Source organism: Pithys albifrons, chromosome 6 (genome assembly GCF_047495875.1).
Source record: "Pithys albifrons albifrons isolate INPA30051 chromosome 6, PitAlb_v1, whole genome shotgun sequence".
Lineage (NCBI taxonomy): Eukaryota > Metazoa > Chordata > Aves > Passeriformes > Thamnophilidae > Pithys > Pithys albifrons.
In genome coordinates this window covers 37169474-37189649 of record NC_092463.1, presented here as the reverse complement: position 1 = coordinate 37189649, position 20176 = coordinate 37169474, and the positions used below count along the sequence as shown (strand labels likewise).

General features: G+C 41.0%; 1 protein-coding gene across 7 annotated transcripts in view; it reads right to left on the bottom strand.

Moving 5' to 3' along the window:
• The window catches only part of DCAF4 (DDB1 and CUL4 associated factor 4), a 35103-nt gene extending 15266 nt beyond the window's left edge, over positions 1–19837 (bottom strand). For 4 of the 7 annotated variants that reach the window (XR_011698070.1, XR_011698071.1, XR_011698072.1 and 1 more), the window contains exons 1-13: positions 19624–19837; positions 19418–19527; positions 17700–17797; positions 15992–16149; positions 14588–14670; positions 13834–13936; positions 12773–12916; positions 12227–12276; positions 10918–10997; positions 9224–9319; positions 9011–9108; positions 8139–8315; positions 7378–7492 (exon numbers count right to left, since the gene is read on the bottom strand). Coding sequence is in view for 4 of the 7 variants with exons in the window: in XM_071558251.1 (XP_071414352.1) it covers positions 7378–7492; positions 8139–8315; positions 9011–9108; positions 9224–9319; positions 10918–10997; positions 12227–12276; positions 12773–12916; positions 13834–13936; positions 14588–14670; positions 15992–16149; positions 17700–17797; positions 19418–19521 (1306 nt within the window). In the remaining 3 variants the exon portion in view is untranslated. Of the gene's footprint in view, positions 1–5426; positions 6452–7377; positions 7493–8138; positions 8316–9010; positions 9109–9223; positions 9320–10917; positions 10998–12226; positions 12277–12772; positions 12917–13833; positions 13937–14587; positions 14671–15991; positions 16150–17699; positions 17863–19417; positions 19528–19623 lie in introns of those variants that run through there. The other 3 variants (XM_071558253.1, XM_071558249.1, XM_071558250.1) reach the window with 3 other exon arrangements.
• Positions 19838–20176: the final 339 nt, after the last annotated feature.

Genomic DNA, 20176 nt, shown 5'->3' with positions numbered 1-20176 from the left:
CTGTAGAAAAGATTGAGTAAAATAAGAATCCTGTGAACTAACTGATGTGCAGAGATGTATGCTCCAGTGAAAAATACATTCCTCACCCAAAGCACCACAAAGCAAGTCTAGACTTGTAGAGGAAAAAACATCTGATATGATTGCTCTATTGTGATGGATTTCTTTCCATTGTGGATATGTATGCCAATTCAGCATGAAGGTTTATTTTTATATAGGTGATACAGGTTTTTCTCTCATTCTATATAGCAAATACATGTGAGCTTCGTTTAAATGTTAGACTCCCTACCCCAAACTTTTGGACTAATCATGCCTTAAGTGTACCTTACGTGCACGTTGCACCTGAGACTTGCAGGGGCGGAAATGGATGGCAGTACAGCGTGGCTGTAACATGTAGCTATTGTCAGGGTAGGAGCAGGCTGTAACATATAGTTACTTGCACAAGAAAAAATGCTTTATCTTTCACTCCCCTGCTTCCCTCCCACCCCTACACTGGTTTTCCTGTGCATTCATTCTTCTGCCCAGTTCCTTTGCAGGTGAAGTTGCATGTACTGAAGTTGTCCAAGGTATCCTCTATATTCCTATCTGTTCCTTGTGAATTGGACCTCTGGTTGTTTTCTGGAAAACGTGACAATCCTCCCTAGCTCTTGATGTCAACAAGAGTTCATGGAAACAAACACCATCATTATGTTAGGTCTGCCTTGCATTTATACTAGATGTCTTTCTGCCGTGAGCATGCTGAGATATTCATAAATGCCCGTTTTGCTTTGGGAGCCTGGGCTTTAACACTGCAGGACTCTGGCTTCCCACCTGGTCATACAGACTTTGTTCTTCATATTTTTGCTTTCAGCATAACCAGTCCAATTAGGTTTAAATGCTAATATCACTCTATTTTGCAGCCTCTCGTTTTCGTGTTTTATTTGTCAACTGATGTTGTCAGTCACTGTAATGCCACTGTGTTGTGGCATTGTTCTTGCATTTAATTATTGCTGATGGCTGTAATATAATTTGGTGCCAACAGATAGTCTTTGCCTGCCAGTAATTTGAGAACAGAGAGTGATTTGGACCAGTAATAGAACTGTCTAGTTTTTGTTGTCCAGGTCCCATCCCTCCTCCCTGCTTTAACTGAACATTTCTTTACCATGAAAGAATGTTGACATATATATTCTGTCAGTCACAGCACACAGTATGTCATAAAATGTATTTATGAAATCATGGCGATGCCAAAATAAATAAAAACTTGCTATGAGGGCTTTCAAAATCAACAGTATCATGTGGCAAAGACAAAGCTGAAGTAGAAAGGCAGCTGGTCAGTAATCATAAGCCAAAATGAAAGTGCATTCAGCTTCTTAACTTCACTTTTGCTGGATATAACTCAAGTAAAGAATAAACAGCTACAGATACAAGTGGTTTATATATAAACACACACACATACATATATGTATGGAAGTCCTTATGGAGAATATGTTTTAATTGTGGTATTACAGAAATGCTAATTTCAAGAATGCCTGGAGATTTTGAAAAACTAATTTCTGACATTTTGGAAAGCTGGTTAAATCTTTCTGCTTCTCCTTAAAAGGCAATTTTTCAGCAGCACTGGAGAGAAGCAATAGTATATGTGTGATGATGTACTGATGATGACTTGTCAGGAAGGCACTGGAGTGCTTCACAGCTACTATGATATCAACAGAACTACAGATAGGAAAGAAGTTGTTTGAACAAGAAAAGTCAGGTGATCTTGATTATATTTTCAGACATTACTTGAAAAGGTTTATCAACTTGGTGCCTTGCCTTACACTTTTGAAACATTAAACTAATTTGTGAAATTTTTTAAAGAGTTGGGTCAAGCACCCCTCACCCCAGAACCCCTGTCTAGAAAGTACGTTAGTTTGGCATTGACTGCTCGATACAGCTCACCAGTATATGTAGTACCTGCAAGCAGCCCCTAGCAACTGAAGGTTTGGGGACCAAAGCTGAGTTGTCCACTGCCAGATTATAAATTTTCTGAAAGCAGCTTCTGTAAGGGGACACCTGGGGACTATGTACACATTTGGGTTTGAATTCTCACAACGAATGTTTAATTTTTTAGTCCTATTAGAATAGGTCTCTATTAAACTCAAAAGCACCAGTGTGAATTTGTGACTAGTAAATTGATTTTTTTTAACCTCTTAGTTTCAGTATTCATCAGGACATTAGGGGAGGAATGACCATGAAGCCATGTACTGCAATAAATTGGAACCAACAGAAAGACATAACCAACGCCACCACAGAAGACCCAGAAGCAAATCCCCTCCCAGCTTTAGATATTTCAAGTTAAAACAGAAATTTTCTTACTTATGTCTAAGATCCTTATGTGACCTAAAGGGTTTTATGTGGCAAGAGCTTTATTCATCATGGCTGAGAGATGACTAATGGCAGCTTGTGTGTATGGAACAGAGCAAGGGTGAGACTGTGCCTTCCGAGACAATTGCATTGATAGAAGGGACTGGCAGTTTGGTCAGTGAGGAGAGCCTGGTCTGCTCCAAAGGGACCAAATAAATTGTGTCTCCAGGATGAGGGATGCTGCAACCTGTCTTGGAGTGCAGGTTTGGCTTTTCTAAAGTTTCCCACTAGTTCAGTACTTGCTGAGAAGCTGAGGCAAAGAAATAAGGTATTTTTGATACTGTAACAGAAAGGAAGAGTGCAGCACTTCCTTTTAAACTGTCTTAGGGTCCTGCTATTGCTGCATAATGAAATAGATGATTTAATATACTTCAGCCACTGCCTACAGGCTCTTTGCTGTTTGTCACTGAAGCCAAATTGCCTCTCTTGCCCTGCTTCCCCTCTCCTTTCTTAACTGCTCTTAATTAGAAGTGTTGGCTGCAAAAGCATTAGTTGGGTGAATGCGTTTGCAGGAACATGTGTGTACATTTGGTTCCTGGAAACAATAGAAGAAATTATTTTCTTTTGTTTTACAAGTTTTGCCTAAAAGGGAACAAGGAAAAGAAACTATCTTCAGTTATGTAAGATGCCTTTCTGGCACAATTCCTAGTTTGTGTTTCCCATGGTAACTGGTCATATTTGTTGCATGGTCTTGTTCTTGCAGAACAGGCATTACTGAAGCTAAGAGCACGGAAGCGAGCTGAAATTTTAATTACAAGTTTTGAATTAATTCTGTTTTAAGGGAGTTCATGATTTCTGTAGGTTGCTACCTGCAAGTGTTTGAACCACATGTTTACTAGCAAGAAGATCAATATAAAGTATGTTCCAACTCTGAGTTATCAGCTGTAACATTAGGAATTTGCAGGAGGATGGGGTTTAACTACATTTCTGTTTCCTGAGCAGATGCTTAGTTGCAATGTGTGTTATTAACTAAGCCAATGCAAATGCTTTAGAAAGTTGTGCTGTGTGCACTAATCACTGTGCAGGCAACAGAAAATGTCCAAAATTAACATAACCAATCAAGAGAAATTGCAGTGTGTTTTCTCAAATGGGAAAAAAGGCAAGCCAGGAATTGAGCCTCTTGGTTATCAAAGGGTAGTAGCGGGAATGGGAAGAGCCTGCAAGACAGCATTTAGGAGGAGACACTCTGGTCTTATAAACAATGTCTGTGGAAAGAACATGCAGCACAGTGAGCCGTTTTTTGTGAGATAGGAGGCTCTGCAGAGGAATGCTAAAGCCAGGTGTATCAGGGGAGCCATAGCTGTAAGGAATTCTTATGCCCATGGGAAAACAGAAGTTGGCTGTTAATGGGATAAAGAAAGATTTGGGGGTTTTGAATGTATACTCAGAGAGGGAAAAACATTTTGAATATTTGCTAGGATTTATCTTTCATCTTGACTACCCTTGCAACAGCTATTTCACATAGAATATATTCAAACTGTAAAGTTTTTTCACTGCTTCAAAGATGAGAGTTTTCCTGCTCTCGTCTTCTATATAAATGAATGGGTAAAAAAAACACAAAGAAAGGGAAGATCACCACACACAACAATGGAGTGTTGGTGAGCAAGAAAAGCTGCTGAGAAGAGCTTCCTAGAACAGGATGTTGCTTAGGCCTGAAGGTTGTGAGAGGACAGGAGAAATCAATGTGGAGTCCTGCCAAGTCAAGAGGGGGTTTTCAGTAGGGCCTACCATTCCTGGAACCTGTATTTGAATAATTCCCTCTTCTCTAAAATAATTTGAAAAATGGAAGGGGAGAGGAATCTATTGGAAACAAACAAAACCCCACCAGCCAGAGTCAGGATTGCATGGGGCTTGTGAAGGGGGTTGTCCTACATAGGACTTGCATTACAGGGCACTTGTGAGGCTTCCTTTGGGAAACCAGACAAAGCTGGAGCTCAGGCCACCAGCAGGGTTGCAGAGGGATGAATCGTCTGTGCCACTCAGTCCTTGATGAATGCTTAGGGAGCTCATGCCACAACCTTGAGTGCTTCTTCATCCCTGTTAAGTGCTGTGCTCATGCTTCAAGCTCACCCTCTCCTCCTCTGGGATGAACATTTTGTGACTGATTGATCAGTTTTAATAACCCACTTTCTGAACTGCATATTCCCCAGCTCAAGATGAACAAAATTAAGAGCTTTCCCTGCATATGCACCAGTGTGAGGTGGAACAAATCTGATGGCCCATCAGGATGAAGGGGGGAGGGTGCAATGTCTCCATAAATAGGTTGCTCTGGCCAAACGCTTTATGTGCAAAATAGTAGTAATCTCTCTTAAGAAATGGAATAGCTAAAAACTTTTGTAACATGCCCAAGAGGGTAGTGGTGGTGCTTTTCTCTGAGAGCAGAACAGGATTGCTTGGTGGGGCACTTGAAAACCCCTTCCTTCCTAGAATGCTCAGCACTGTTGCATGCCTTTCCAGTGAGGACACAGCCATGTATGGGTGTTGCACTAGGTACACTGTGCAGTAGGCCACAGCTGTAGATAGCAACACATCTTTGCATGCATGGGCAGCCCATGCCTGCTATCAGAAGGCATTGGAATGCAGATGCCCAGCCTTGCTCTGACATGGCCACCTCCCTGAGCCAGCTGGACCCAGCATTCATTGGAAGATGCAATGCAGCCTGGGTGTGATTATAACCCATTTGTGTCTCACCTGGTGACCCCTTGGGATTAGCATTTCTGACATCACAATTGTACATCTAAATACTCTAAGTGGATCCCAGGATGAAAAGGTGGTTCCTGCACTCCTTTAAAAAGAATTTTTAAAATCTTGAGTGCAGTGTCTTTCCTGTGAAGCCCTTCCTAGTTCATCAGCCTTTATCCCCCATGGGTTCTTGATCTCAGTGCTTCCTACAGATACTGGCTGCAGGACACTCTTGCCCAGCCCAGACTGGTTACTAGGCAGGAGCTGGAGGTAAGGAGCCTCCATGGGAACTTTTCAAATACAGATATGGTATCACTCAGTTACTGACAGCCAGTGCTACAACTTTGTAGCTGAGGGCCCAGTTGTACCTCTGAATGCAAAAGCCCTGACTTTGCATGGATGATCTCAAATCCTAAAGAGGATGTGGTCTGTCCAGACTGGGCTTGTGTCTGGCTACAGCTGCATGAGCAAGCCTTCCATTCCAGTCTGCTGATAAACTCCATGTCAGGGATGTGGACTTGGTTAGGAAACACTATGATAAATCAACAGGGACATTTAGCTGTTGCTTTGTAGAGGGAATGGTGGCAGGTCAGTAGCCTGCTACGATCATCTGAAAAGGACAAAGTATACTATGGCCCAGCTCAAATGACCAACACTGTGAGTAAGGAAACAGCTATTCCTTGGCCTGCTTCCGACCATAGATGTAGTAGAGGCAGTTGAAGCAGGAACCCAGATCGAAGCTACTCCAAAAAAAGCCCCAGAACACTTAAAAGCATCAGCTTCTCAACACCAGCTGCTTCACTCTGCTAAGCCACTCTGCTGGGCCAGCCTCGTTGCTCAGGTAGATGTGACCACTGGTTTTATGACCAAAGTAGGATTATGTTAGAAGAGCCTTTTGCCAGCAAATTCAGCTAGCAGAACACAGGCCCTTAATTAAAGTTACCAGCTTTGCAGGGCTCACAGTTAAGATTTCAAAGAAGCTGAATATTGCCTAGAGTTAATCAGCATTCAGCTTTTTATTTACAAGAGGTCTGAGATGTATACAACAAGATTTACTGAACCTGCTGAAGGAGGTTCAGAATTAGATGGGTAAAGCAGGTGCAACAGTAGCACATTAGCTTGGTGACTGGTGTAGAAATTTTGAAGTCATGTATAGACTGGCAGCTTTGTAGACCAGGTCTGAGGAGAATACTGTGTCAGATATAGGAGAAGTGGTAGAGATCCTGTTTGACAGCCATGAGTAAGCCAGGAACTCCTTGGCTACCCCCAAGTCTTGAAGAAAACACCACACTAGGAATGGCATCTTTGGATGATGGGTGGGGAGAGGGAATGGTTCTAAGCAGATGGGCATCTTGGAGACTCCAAATTCTGGTGTAGCAATCCTGACCAACTGGAAAGGAAAGAACAACAAAATTCAACGTAACACAAAAAGTACTTTACCTGGCTCTGCAAGATTATCACCACAGAAGCAGGAGGTTTATGGGGTAAACACCCCTGACTATTTCTACACATACTAGAGGCAAACGGCTTAGCCATACTAGTGCATTTCTTATTAGACAATTAGAGGTATGAGAAACCAGTATTTAGAGTGCTTGTTTCTTTATCAAGCTCTTAAGCCAAAAAGAAAAGGGAAGAAAAACTCAGTCAAATTAAAAAGAATCCTTCTCATTATTCTGCCACTTAGTGACAAATCCAAGGAGAGAAGGTCACTCTCTTTACAGTGACTTTGTGAAACTTTGCTATATTATAAGGATTTAGGGCTTTTGCTTCATTTATTACTACTTTTCCTTTCTCCAACCCAAAGACAATAATAAAAAAATCTTAGTGTAACCAAGGATATTCAAGATGAACCTGAGTGGTATAGACAGTTTACAAAGAGTCCAGCCTACCTGCAAGTGCTTCAGTCCATCACCACACTATCCACTTAATCACCAACTAAACACATACATGATCTTAGTCTATAAACTTATCACCAAGTCTCCTGTTCACATGTTGTTTCCTGAATTTCAAAATCAAGTGTTTTCTTGCTCTACTCTTGAGAAATACTGTGGAAAGGATAATGGACTTTTGCAGGACACAGCAGATAAAGCTGTTAAGCACTACACAGGGGTCATTACAGTAGGTGTTCATCTATAACATCCATTTCTTAATTATGACAGCATATTACAGTATGCCTAAGGCTAACTTTTTTCTGAATTTTAAAGAATTAGCAGCATTACAGCTTCCAACAACTGTAAGTAAGAAATGCCTCTCAGGCATAAGAAAATCACTGCCACACACTCTACAAGTAGAGGAGGAGGAGGAAAGTCAACCCACCTGCTGTAAGAAGTCCTTCCTCCTCATTTACATGCAAAGGGAGAATAGCATATTCATTGTGATGACCTTTGTACTGTTTCACACACTTTGTCGTTCTCAGGTCCCACAGTTTTATCTGCAAGTTGAAGACATTGTTTGAGAGCGGATATAACTAAAGCAGACAGCACTTAATGGTTGGACCCATTACAGCAGGTCTAGAAGAGGGCCATGAAGATGATCAGAGGGCTGGAACACCTCTCCTATGAAGACAAGACTGGGAGTTCAGATTGGAGAAACAGCCTTCCAGTGCCTAAAGGGGGCTATGAGAGAGCTCGAGAGGGACAATTTACATGGGTATGTAGTGATAGGACAGGGGGAGTGGCTGATAGGACAGAAGCGGTGGTTTGAAACTCACAGAGGGTAGGCTTAGATTAAATATTAAGAAGCTCTTTAATGTGAAGGTGGTGAGTGACTAGAACAGGTTGCCCTGAGAAGTTGTGGATGTCCCATCCCTGGAAGTGTTCAAGGCCAGGTTGTATGAAGCTTTGAGCAACCTGGTCTAGTGGAAGGTATCCCTGCCTATGGCAGGGGGATGGAAATAAAGTATCTTTAAGGTTCCTTCCAAACTACACCCTTCTATGATAAATCCATGGATCTGGAAGAGGACCCATACATGGAACTTACACTAAGAACGGGCATCTGTTCTTGGGACTAGGATAAGCACCCGTCAATGCCCAGACACTCAATGGCACAGAAATGTCTTAAACACAACAAACCCATACCTTTCCAGCCATATCTGCTGCCATAAGATAATGTTCAGCCTCCATAAGGTGAATAGATGTAACTGCTGAGCCATGGAAGAGGCGAGTTGCTTTCCAGCTCTGTCCCTTTCGGTTACGTTGACGCACATCAATGCTGAAAATCTCACCAGAACGGCAGCCATTGTACAGCACTGGAGTCTAGAAGAATCCAAAAGAAGCCTACTATGTAACACCTGTAAGGATCTTACAAGTTAGACAGACAGAATCTGTGTCATGCTTTTGAGCTGTATAGTGCAGTTGTCAAATTATTTTAACACGGGCATTAAGAAGCAAAATTTCTATTACACACTGCAACATTTTTCAGCCAATTCATTAGTTCCACTCAAACCTCAACTATTGAGCTATAAAAGTTTGCCTAGGTAAATGGGAACTTAGTCTTACATTAGCAAAACAGAAAACTGAAATTCTTATATTCCAATTTCACTCTTCTCACTAAATCTTTGTGAACAAGTCCATTTGTATTTTATGGGGATTTTCTCCTTCTTAGTGCAAGCAATAGACTGTGTATTAACAAAATGAGGTTATTTGCCAAAACCAAAACAATTTTACAACATGTTATTACTGTGCTCTTTGTACTTCTTCATTTTCTCTTAACCTCTGTAATACTGACAAAAATTATCCCTGTTGTCACAGTTTGAAGTCAGTTATCTTTTTGTTGCTATTCAATTGTGTGCAAGCATCAGACTTGTATCAGCTCTGTTGTGAACAGCCATCCACCAGTAGCTGTGATCACACCCTCGTGTACAGCATGAGGAGTCCCATCACAAACAGAACAAAGAGCCCACCGGTGAGGGAGCGCTCTGAAAAAACAAAGGTTGTATGGTTCTCCCTACCTGTGTGGCAAACTGTTGTGCCAAAACATCACTACTGGTTCCAAATGTCTGTCGATGCCCTGTCACTACATTGGTCACAAGAACGCGTCGTGTCAGGCCTAAGGAAGGCAGATTATGTTAATTTAGCTGTCATTCAAGTAGCAGCTGGGAGGTGAACGCAGTAAGTCTTTCCCACTGAGACAGAGGGGGTTGCTAGCCTTGCAGGGAGATCACCTGTGCTAAAGCAGTTGTCTGCTTGGGGATTCAGGCACCAAGCACAGGACCAGGCAGTGGATATCTTGAAACTGCACAGCATTCCAGGTCGATCTCCTAGAAGAGAGGAGCAACATATGAAGTGTTCATAAAATGTTAAGACAGGATGGTAACTCGGAAAGGTTCTTCTTATATTGCCATACTTCTTTTAACATTTCAATCTGAAGCAGAGAAAGTGTTACCCATTTAGTGTCCCTGTGCTACTCAAGAGACAGGAAAAAGAAATGGGACTTCATGACTGTAAGATGGACACCTACAGTCTATATCAACAGATAATACTGAGAGACAGTGACATTTATTCAGTAGTCAGAGGGCTGACCATGGCAGGAAAGAGAAAAGCAACACCTGCCTTACAGCACTAAGTAAGCCATTTATTAAAAACAAGTGGGCTAGAAATAAAAAACATTTATTTTATAAATTACAGATTAGCCAAAGCCTAGCCTGTAAGTTCTTGGCCTGCCTATTTAAAAAAAAACAAACAAAACAACGTTTGATTAAGTAACAATACCCTAGAGTTGACCCTTACTCACGTAGCTCCTGCACAAAATTTATGTCAATTAGCAGACTAGACTAAGCCCTCAGTTTTCACTTTCTTCATGGTGCGTTGTATATACATGTCAGGTAGCTGATGTGACATGGTTAAGAGTGGATGGACAACATATTTTTAGACAGGATAAATTATGCTTTGCTCCCAGCATCTACTTAGCACGGTTCCCACAAACCAACTGCTTAGGAGAGTGAAGTAGGTCAAACTTGGAAATATCTTGACAGAATATACCAGACAGGAGGATTTTGGTGGAACTCACAAGGTCTAGTTATGGTGAAGGGCTTAAAATGTTTTATAGAGCAACTGGGCACACTGTGGCCTAGTGGCCATCAATCCTAGTGACTCTTCCAAGTTCATGCTAACTCTATGCATATTTTTAATGGCTGCACTAACAGCATGACATTAAAATTTTTAAATATATCCATTACTCTTATCTATCACAGATTTTCTCTGTATAAACTTAACTGATCATGTCTGAATGGAAAACAGTTTAGAAGACTGTACTCTGTGACTTGAAGAACGAACCATGGTTCTAGTAACCATCAAGAAAGTTCAGTAAATAAAGTCCTGCCCCCAAGAACATTCAACAAATATATAAAGACAGGGCTACAGCCGTAAGAGACAAGACATAGTATTCTCCCAAGCAATCATGTTGATGCACAACTGAGCATGAGCCTGTACAAGGAGCTATGGGCTCAAGACATTTACTTTCCACCTCTGATTAATCCACTGAGCATATTTGAGTAGCTGCTGTGAGACGGGATTCTGTGATGACTCCTGACAGTCTGTCAGGAAATGTGGGTACTTCTTGTGTGCAGCTTCTGAGTATTAATTACAAGCCAAGCTACTTATGAAAAATCTCAAATATTTACTTTACAAGTGAAGTGTTCTGCCAACATCAAGTACTGCAGAAACTAAAATAGTGCTTCGAATACTGCTTGTTAATTAAGTCTCAAGTTTTCATCATTTCACTTCTTAAGCTATTTTACAATTTCCAAGAGAAGTCTCACCAACTGCTGAAAGAAATGCTGAAATAATCTTTCATTTGTGCTCTTTTCATACCATAACTGCAAGAACTGGAGAAGAAAAACCAACAAAAACACCCTACCTGGGTTAGTGCTGCTGAACAACGATGCTGGAAGCAGACTGGCACAGCCTGGTGTTTCTGCAATTCCCATGAGACACAGCTTGCTGAAGTGAGTTAAGGAAAGCAAATTTCTCCCTAGAATAGAACAAGATGCCTAACATTTATAGCTGGGAAAAGCAAGATGCTCTGACACAACCACAGCTCACAGTACTTCCTTGAGACTTTTGATCTGTGTTACAGTTTACAACTAAGTCTTGACTTTTCATTTATTTCACAGGAATCAGCTAGAAACAACTAAAAGTCTTCATTGTGTGTCTTCACTACCAGAAAGGTAAGAGAAGAGGAATATTAGGGAATCTTACTAGTGAAAGGGGGAAAAGAAAAAAAGCATGGCCTACCTAGATCATTCCTCTCGTCTTTAAGTGATGATAACACTGCATTTATAGATCTGTTTTCATAGAGATAAGCTGGATACGGAAACACACATTGGTGAGGCAAGGAAGACTCACTTTAGATTACATTTAAGTATTTTGTGAAGACTATACCAGGTATAAATAGAATTGAAAGCTGTATTTCAAGTTCAGTGGGGTAAATCTGTAACAGGACTTGAGAAAAGCTCAAACCCACCAAACCAAGCCATCCCAAACACCTCAGTCCCCTGATGGGTCAGTCCGGAATTGCCTGGCTTTTCCCACAGGCCGTTCCATACTTTTCTATGTAATTTCTTTTGGTATTTTAATATCACATCTGTTATCTACTACCTTCCATGTAAAAATTCCATTTTCTTCCTCTCTTCTGGGCTCTGTACTGTCCATTACTGCTTTCTCTACTATAGCATCAACCTTCCTCTTCTGAGACAGACCTGCAGAACATGCTTTGACAGTTGCAGAGCATGATGCCAGTGAATTGCTCCCATTCTCCCCAACCAATATGGGGATGGTTTTAAACAGAAATGAACCAACCCACTTTCAAAGAAGTTCACTTCAGAGAAAGGTTGTTGCCATAACCCTCTGCTCTTTTGCCTCAGCCAATTTCTAAGCAGCAGGTCATTTTGGATATAGCAGTTACATACACTATTAATGAAGTGGGAATTCTCCAGGGCAGAAAACATCTACTATTACACTGGAACAATTCTACATATATCTATAATAGAACCATACATCTGTCTCACTAATACCAACATCTTTCAATTTTTATAAGTTCCTCTGTTTTCCAAACTTATTTGCTGGGACAACTACACAAGAGGTATTCCTGGAAGTTAGTTTTTCTGTGGAGCATGATGCAGACTTGTGAAAGCTGAACTTCAATTTTGCTTTTTTTAAAAGGATATAAAACATGAGAATCTGGATGAGTCAATGATGCCCAACACACAGAATTCACCTTCAGACACAAAAAGACATACTGTTTTTGTGATCTGTTACTCCATTAATGAAAGATTATTTCCATGCAAAGATGAGATAAAATTAGGAACTGGGCACAATTCCTTAGCCCACTAAATAGCCCAGTAAAGGGGCATGAGCATTTTAGCCTCATACTCCTTTTGTAATGACAGAACAGCATTGAGAAGTCTGACCAAACATAGACTGAGACACCAAGCACATCCTATTATTTCAAGAGACCATGCTTAAAAGAATCCGAGCACGAAGAGATTATGAAAGCCAGTTTTAAATATGCATCATATTTAAGGATAAACACATCTCCCCAAAATTATTTTGAAGAAGCATGCAAGTCTTGGCAGTTTCACATTTCTAGATTTTTCCATTCTCTCCTTCTAACCCTTCCACAACCCACATGGCATTTCTGCCTGAGCCTCCCAAGAACAGGGTTCTGTTCTGAGAATGCAACAACCAAAGGAAGGAGGAACAGAAAACAGTACTTTGCGGTTTGTGAAGTAGAGGTTGTCATACATCTCCACAGTGAGAGACTCCTTCCCCAAACCGCTGAGATTGATGATACCATATTTACATCCTCCATGCTCTACATCGCTCACAGTGAATATTCGTTCACAAGCAACATCTGCCTGTAAAATAAAAGCTTACCAGTCACACTCACTGGAAACTTACAGGAAAAACAGCCTGAGGGAGCTGCATTAGGTCTAAAATGAAACAACACATTAATTCTGATCCCTTTAACACTACCTGCTTTTCATTCACCTCTTAAATCAGTGGCCAACTCCTTTTTACATGCATGCACAGAAAAACCAGTGGTAAGAAAAGGATTTAGTCCTTGGCTAACAATAAATGATCTTGCCAATTTTAACAGTTCTGTACCCTTACTCTGGCTGATGGTAAGCACAGACTGGTATTAGTAGAGGACACGACCCAAAAATTTAAACTGTACTTAAAGGGAACCTGGAATTCTCCTGTGGTTGGATCACAGCAAAAAGGCTGGTGCTACATTTCAACTTTTCTTCCATGACACTAAGTTTCTGATTGCCTTCTGGCTTCAGCTACCTATCCAGTGTTCTGTTTATAAGGGCAGGAGCTGGTCCTGGAAAGCTTCCTGTATAGCCTATGAAAGCTATTTGCTCCAGATCATGAAATATTAAGTGATTACTGATGTTTCCATAGATTCCCTGGACCACAGGCTTTGCCCCTCCCAAAATTCTTCTATTTTCTTCTTCTTTCTCTGGATCCTCTCCCCTCACCCCTCCCAGTACCATTCCTGTTTACTCCCAAAAGAACGTGTTGGTCAGATTAAAAAAAGAAAAAAACCACTTTCACATCCAACCTTTTTTATAATTTTTCTTTCTAGGAAAGGAACAGCCTCTTCCTGTCTGTTTAAAATTACTGAGCATAGATTTTAAGAACTGACACAACAGGAATAACACATCTTTGAAAGCAAAATTTGACCTATGTGATTTGATTACGAGAGCCTGAATTTTCACTGAAGATGGGCTCTCTTTATCCTAAAGACTTATCATTTCTCGTAACATACCACAATGATCTTAAAATTGTTGGTCCCAGCCACTGAGGAATCCGGACTGTGAATTTCTATCTTCCTCCTCTGCATGCAGTTCACTTTTAGTTCATGGACTAGCCTATAAAAGCAGGTGGGAGCGTGAGGGGGTTGAAAAGATGAGAATTCAGGTAAGCCTAAGTTTAATGCCTATGAAAAGAATTCTGGACAGCATTTAGAACAGCTTGTCAATCACAGAAGAGAATACCTGAAAAACTAGCATGCTGAAATTTAACTTATATAACCCATGAACATGTGCATCTTCCACATTCATTCAATTTCATCCCATTTTTTTGAACCCCAGTACATCTTTAGTAGCAGATACAACAGAGCAAGGCATTAACTTAACTTGCCTTCTGTACTGTTACTGAATCTGTTACCTTAGCTATTCCAGTGGGGGGGAAGGGGAATGGTCACATCAGTTGAAAGACATTCATCCAATGAAAAGCTGTGCTGTATTCATAAAGCACAGTGTGGGAAACCAGCATATTCATATACATATATGTGTGCGTATATAAAGTGAACTTTTTTTGAAGTGAAATTGGGAAACAACTTTCCCATTTGAATTCTCATCATTTTAGTAATCTGATTATAACAGAATATAATCTTTTTGCTAATTTTAAGTAATATGTTCCTGCTTCTCCTAATGGAACAGTAAGAAATGCAAAAAACCCTGACAGAAACAGTTGCACAGCAGAACTTGGCAAATAGAAGACAAATCAAATCACTGTACCTGCAATAACTTGTGGAGCTGAGCAAACCCAGCTGCCTTTTCTGTAACAGCACAGATGAATTCAGTCCAGCCCTTGTTGTTTTCTGGAAGATAATAACATGGAAACATACTCAGTTATTTGCTTGTTTATGACTGAAACATGGTTGTGGGTCTGGATGTTTGGGATGTGTAGTTAACTTTTTCCTTTAGTCTACATACATTAAAATTTTCAGAATATCTATAAAACACATTCCAGCACGTCTCTGGTCTACTACAACAAGTAGACAAGAATATATTCCTGAGACATGGGGTGCTTCTATAAATATAAAAGCTGGAGAAAAAATACCAAAACACACCAGCTATTCTTTTCACTCCACGTAATCAGCAGTACCACCTGGAGGTGTGAAGTCACCTTCTGGCTTCACTACAACACCTTGAATTCTTATTATACAGAAAAATATTCTATCACAACAAGACTGCTATTAAGCATGCAGTCTTACTGTTGCACTGAACTGGTTTTCCATTCCATTTCCATTCCCCAAACAGCAGGGGGGTTGGAACTAGATGATCTTTAAGGTCCCTTCCAAGCCAAGCCATTCTACGGTTCATAATGTTTTAAATTTCATGCAAATCCTTTCTGAGGAGACCAAAGGACAGAGCACTTTGCAGGATTATGGAGTAAGAAATCTTTTTTATAATGCTCAGACAAAGCAAGTGTTTGAGTTAAAATGTTCTTCACAGTGAAGACTAATGAGCTGAATAGCTGGTTGGAGCACTTCACTACAGAAGGAAAAGAACACTGCCCACTTCTTTCAAATGACAGCATATCTAAACTGAGCCATTATTTGTAGAATTAAAAGATAGATTTTTCAGATAATGAAAAAGCATCCTTGTTGGATATTTTATCCAGACTACAGATAAACAGCATGAGCACTAACTCTGCTGTAAGACTTTACGATTAAAAGCCCCCAGGCTTTTCCAGGCATAAACATAAGACCTGCCTTGATTTCACCTGTCCGAAGTTCTTCACAAATGAGCTACTTCCATCAAATATCATTAGTATTATTTTTTCAGGGTCCAGGAATATGATCAATACATTTATTAAGTATGTGGAAAACTTAAAATCAAGGCCCAACTTTGCCAGTTCAAGGCAGGGATTTGAAAATTGGCATCCAATGTCCTGACTCAAGGGTAACTGTTGGACGACTGCAATTCTGAGCACAGTTCCTGTCTTTTTACAGGTTTTTTGTTTGTTATGACTTGATTTTGTTAGTGTGTGGAACAGTCAAATAAAAGGCTTCAAGGATTATATATTCTTAGCCAAAAAAGAAATTGAACTGAACTGTCAGAACTGAAAGACTAGTTTATAATCTATTCTGAGCCAGAGTACAATAAAGCCTAATTGCACTTTTTTTCAGAACATACCTTCATTTGCTTTTCTTCCTCTTCCAAGAGTCTCAGTCTTTTGCATTCCATCGCCTTGTACTGAATGCTGTCCTTGGTGAGTGGGTTGTAGTTATTATGTCCAGGCAGTAGGCGAAAATAGCGATTCTTTTCTGAGTCATAATAAAATCCTGGCAATTCTTGGAGGGCAAGGGAAGAAAAAGTGACAAAATCAGACGGATAACTATGTTTGCTTATTGCTCTTTGATATTCCAAGTCTTCATGTGAATGTCACTCACGAGACCCAAAGCTCTTGCTCCCAACAGGTCCCAAGCATCATACACAGAGTAGGAATAGATAAGCCCCTTACAGGAGAAAAAAGATTATTGTTTTCAAATGCAGTGCTATTACACAGGTACTGAAGGGATGTGACCACTGACCAAGAGGAAGTTCAGACAGATCAGAAAAGCAAAAAAGAAAGATTATGTTGCAGAACAAAAATGGTCTTTCTTCATAAATCAATCATGAGGGGACGTTCTTAGTTAAAAAACTAGGTATGGCAGTTTCAAACAACAGCAAAAAAATTGACAATGAGGTATCACAGAAACAAAAAAAAAGTTATTCACTTCCCAGAACAAGACACTTTTTATTCAACACATAGGAGATATTTAGATATAATCAAGAGTACATTTGGCTCCCTAACAAAGGATAAACTGGGATGAGAAACATTCAATTTTAATGCTTTTTTATCTGGGTGAATTCAGAGGCAGATAGGTAAAATACCTTTTGACAGACTCATAATGGTATGTTGTCTCAAGACAGAAGATTTTATTCAGAAGAAGAAATTGTTAACATATTAGGAGTTTTAATTTAAAACTTTATCTACTACCATAAATTTCATTTTAAGTAACCTCTTTTTGCTGCTGTTTACAATTCAGCTCCTTGTCCCCATCTTTTAGGTTTCATTACCAAAACTTATTCAGATTGGGAAAAATAAAAAGTTAATCAATGAATTAGTAAAGTTCATAAAAGCACACTTTGTTTAGTATACAGAATCTAATTACACAGCAACAAATGTCTTGCAAGGTACATCTCCTAACACATGCTCACAACATGAAATGGTGATCCACAAAAAGCATCTCTTTAAACTCTGGTTTTGTCTGTTGTTAACAATCAGTGGTGTTTCAGGATTCTCCTGTTGTAGAGAAATATATCTATTCCCACAGGTTTAGCTTTTTTTTTTAATGTTTTGGGAAACCATAACATAAATAGGACATCTTCCTCAACAGCACTGCTACTTCATCATTTGTTGTTAATGAACAAGTACTTAGCCAGAGTGTATTTCTTATAGACTACAAAATACACTGAAGGAATAGCAAGATGATTCTCCAAAGTGGTGCATTGTTGTGCCTTTCAAAAAGACTGAATAACTGAATACAAGTAGTAATTTTTATTTGCTTCCTTAGTAGTTAATTTTCTTTCCAAAGCAGCATTTCTGGAGGGAGAAAGAGAATTCTATTTTTTCCAGCTTACGTCAGCTTAGCTAAAGACAGAAATTTTCAAACATGAGGGGCACTTGTGGACCTGAAAGTGATTTGGGCCCCTTCTCCAGATCCTCACTTACTCTATCTTTTTGTATCACCTAATGTTACTCTCCTGTAACACTAGACTATTAATGAAGCTGCTACTACTTTTTTCATACAATCAGCATATAGAAACTGATTTTTTACCTGTAAACACCATCTCTTACCTGGTACTACAGAGTTCTGCACTGAACTGGATGAAGAAGGATCTCCACTGCTGCTGGGACCTGCAGTCACTGGGGTCTGTGCCTCCTCCCGTTCCAGACTGAAAAACAGCATTGCCTTCAAGACAGGCTCACAACTGTCCTACACATGTTTCCCACAAAGAATCTAGGAAGCAGATTGTTATTGACATTAATAGAGTACCATTTTGCAGTGCTGTGATAAGCACACTCTGCACATTGCCATATATTAAACTGTGAAAATCAATCAGGGAAAATATTCAGCTTAAAGATATCTCAAGAACATTAGAGATAAAAGCATCCTTAAAGCCTTAAATTACTTGCTAAAACATTAGAGGGGGCTGTTGATTCTGCAAGTGCCTTTAACTCTTTTCAGCAAAAGATTAACTGGGCAATTTTACATTAAATGAACAGCCCACTCCTGAAAGCCTGCAAAGTCTCACAGTATAATGTGAGGGACAGTGGGGGTAAAACACTGATGTCCTATATAAAATATTTTGCCATTATCTCCGAAACAAAAATTTCACTGATGAGGTTCAGAAACTTTAGAAATAAACGACAGTTTAATTAAAACTCTTAAGAAAGAAAAGCCTCTGCTTTTCTAATAAACGTTGCAGTCGATGAGATAACTGCAGCTTTCCTCTTTTTGAAGTAACATAAACGAGCACATTCAATATTGATGAGCAAAATTCCGCTAGGATGTTTTCTGAATAACCGGTCTGATTCTCACTTTTTAAGACAGGCCTTGTTACGTGTCATCTTAAAAGCAGCAGGTAAAGATGTTTTGCAAGAATCATAATTTAGTGGAAACAAAACAACAAAGAAATTTTAGTTCTAATACCGACTCTACTGTTGTTTTATTACACAGCTTTGACAATAGTTAAACAAGGCAACAAATAAATATACAAGGCGAAAAACACCGCAGATTAAACCTAAGCACTTAACTTTAGAGTTCTTTATGAAAATCCTTTTAGTTCTATACTCACTGAACTAGGGCTCGTTTGCATTTCTAACTTTTCTTACAGGAGTGGAACTAACATGGCATATGTGTATGTGTCTCTTTTCCTAAAAATACGTTTTAAAAAAAAAAGCTTAGCATATTAAAGCAAGGGATTGGCCTCTTTTAGTCCTGCAAGAGGCACTAATGAAAGAATATGAGAGTGAAAACCATAAAAACAGCTCAAACACAGGCAAGTCTAAGTTCTAAAGTATAAAAGGCACTTTTCTGAAAGAATCGGTTTTCACGGCAGGGGATTATTTCTGAGACTTTGTTTCATTTTCCTGATCTGCTGGATGTGGTATTATTACCACATTACTTAACATGCTTTAAAATATTCAGGCTGATCCTTTAATGACAGTTTTTACACTAGCAGACACTGAAGCATAAAACAAACGGGTAGGCAGAATGAAGTACTTACATTTTTCTACCCTGAACAATCTTTGCGTATTGATAAGGAGTTTAGGGACTATCATGCACCCCTGAAAGGACCACCTGGTGGAACCACATCTCAGTTTAAAATCAATGTACAGTTGTGAATATTTAACAAACTTCCAGAAATCAATGCAATTCCACTCCCATAGAAGTACTGTCCGCTAGATTTTCAGATGGCAACCCTCTCAGTTCTAGAAAGTCACCCCTCTGCCAGTGCAGCGCGGCGCTCCGTGGCGCGGCCGAGCCCTGCGGGCCCGCGGGCGGTACTCGCCTTGCAGCGCGGGGGCCGCGCCCGGCTCTGCGGTGAGGGCGGGGGCCGTGCCTGGGGCCGCTCCATCCACGCTTCTCCTTCCCTCGCCGGCACTGTCTCCTCATTTCTGCCTATAAAGCAAACACACACACACACACGTTTCACCTCTACTTGCCTGGAACGGCTCGACACACAAGACAAGTCTCTTAAGGCGACCTCTTTCCTACCCCTTTCAACCTGTAACGACCAGGCCCGCGCCACGGGCGACCTGCGCCCGTCGACTTCCCCGCGTGTCCGGGACCAGCTCCGCGGCTCACCCTGCCGCGCTGAGGCCAAAATCCACGAAGTCAGAAGAGCAATGCCGGCCGGCAGCGCCCGGCACCCCTCGCCGCCTGCCCGGAACCTCCTGCCCGTCCGTCCCTCACCGCGTCGTCCCCGCGCCGTGCCTTCGCCCCGCCCCCGCGTCACAGGCGCGTCTCATTGGTCCGTGCCTGCGCCCGCCACTTGACGGACAGCTCGTTCGCCCAACCGCAGGCGGCGGGGCTGGCGCGTGCGCGGCTCGGGAGAGCGGGGTGGGCTCAGGGCTGGGCCGGCGGGACGGGGCGGGCCCGGAGTGCGGGGGCATGGGCATGGTCGTGGAGTTTTTGGGCAAAGAAGCGTCGTTTAATACAGTAGTGAAGCAATGAAGGACAGAGAGGAGGTAGCTTGCGGGCGGCTGGCGCGATGTCAGCGGTGACGGGTACCGAAGGGGTACCGCTGCTTCCTGCTCTGTGTCGCTGC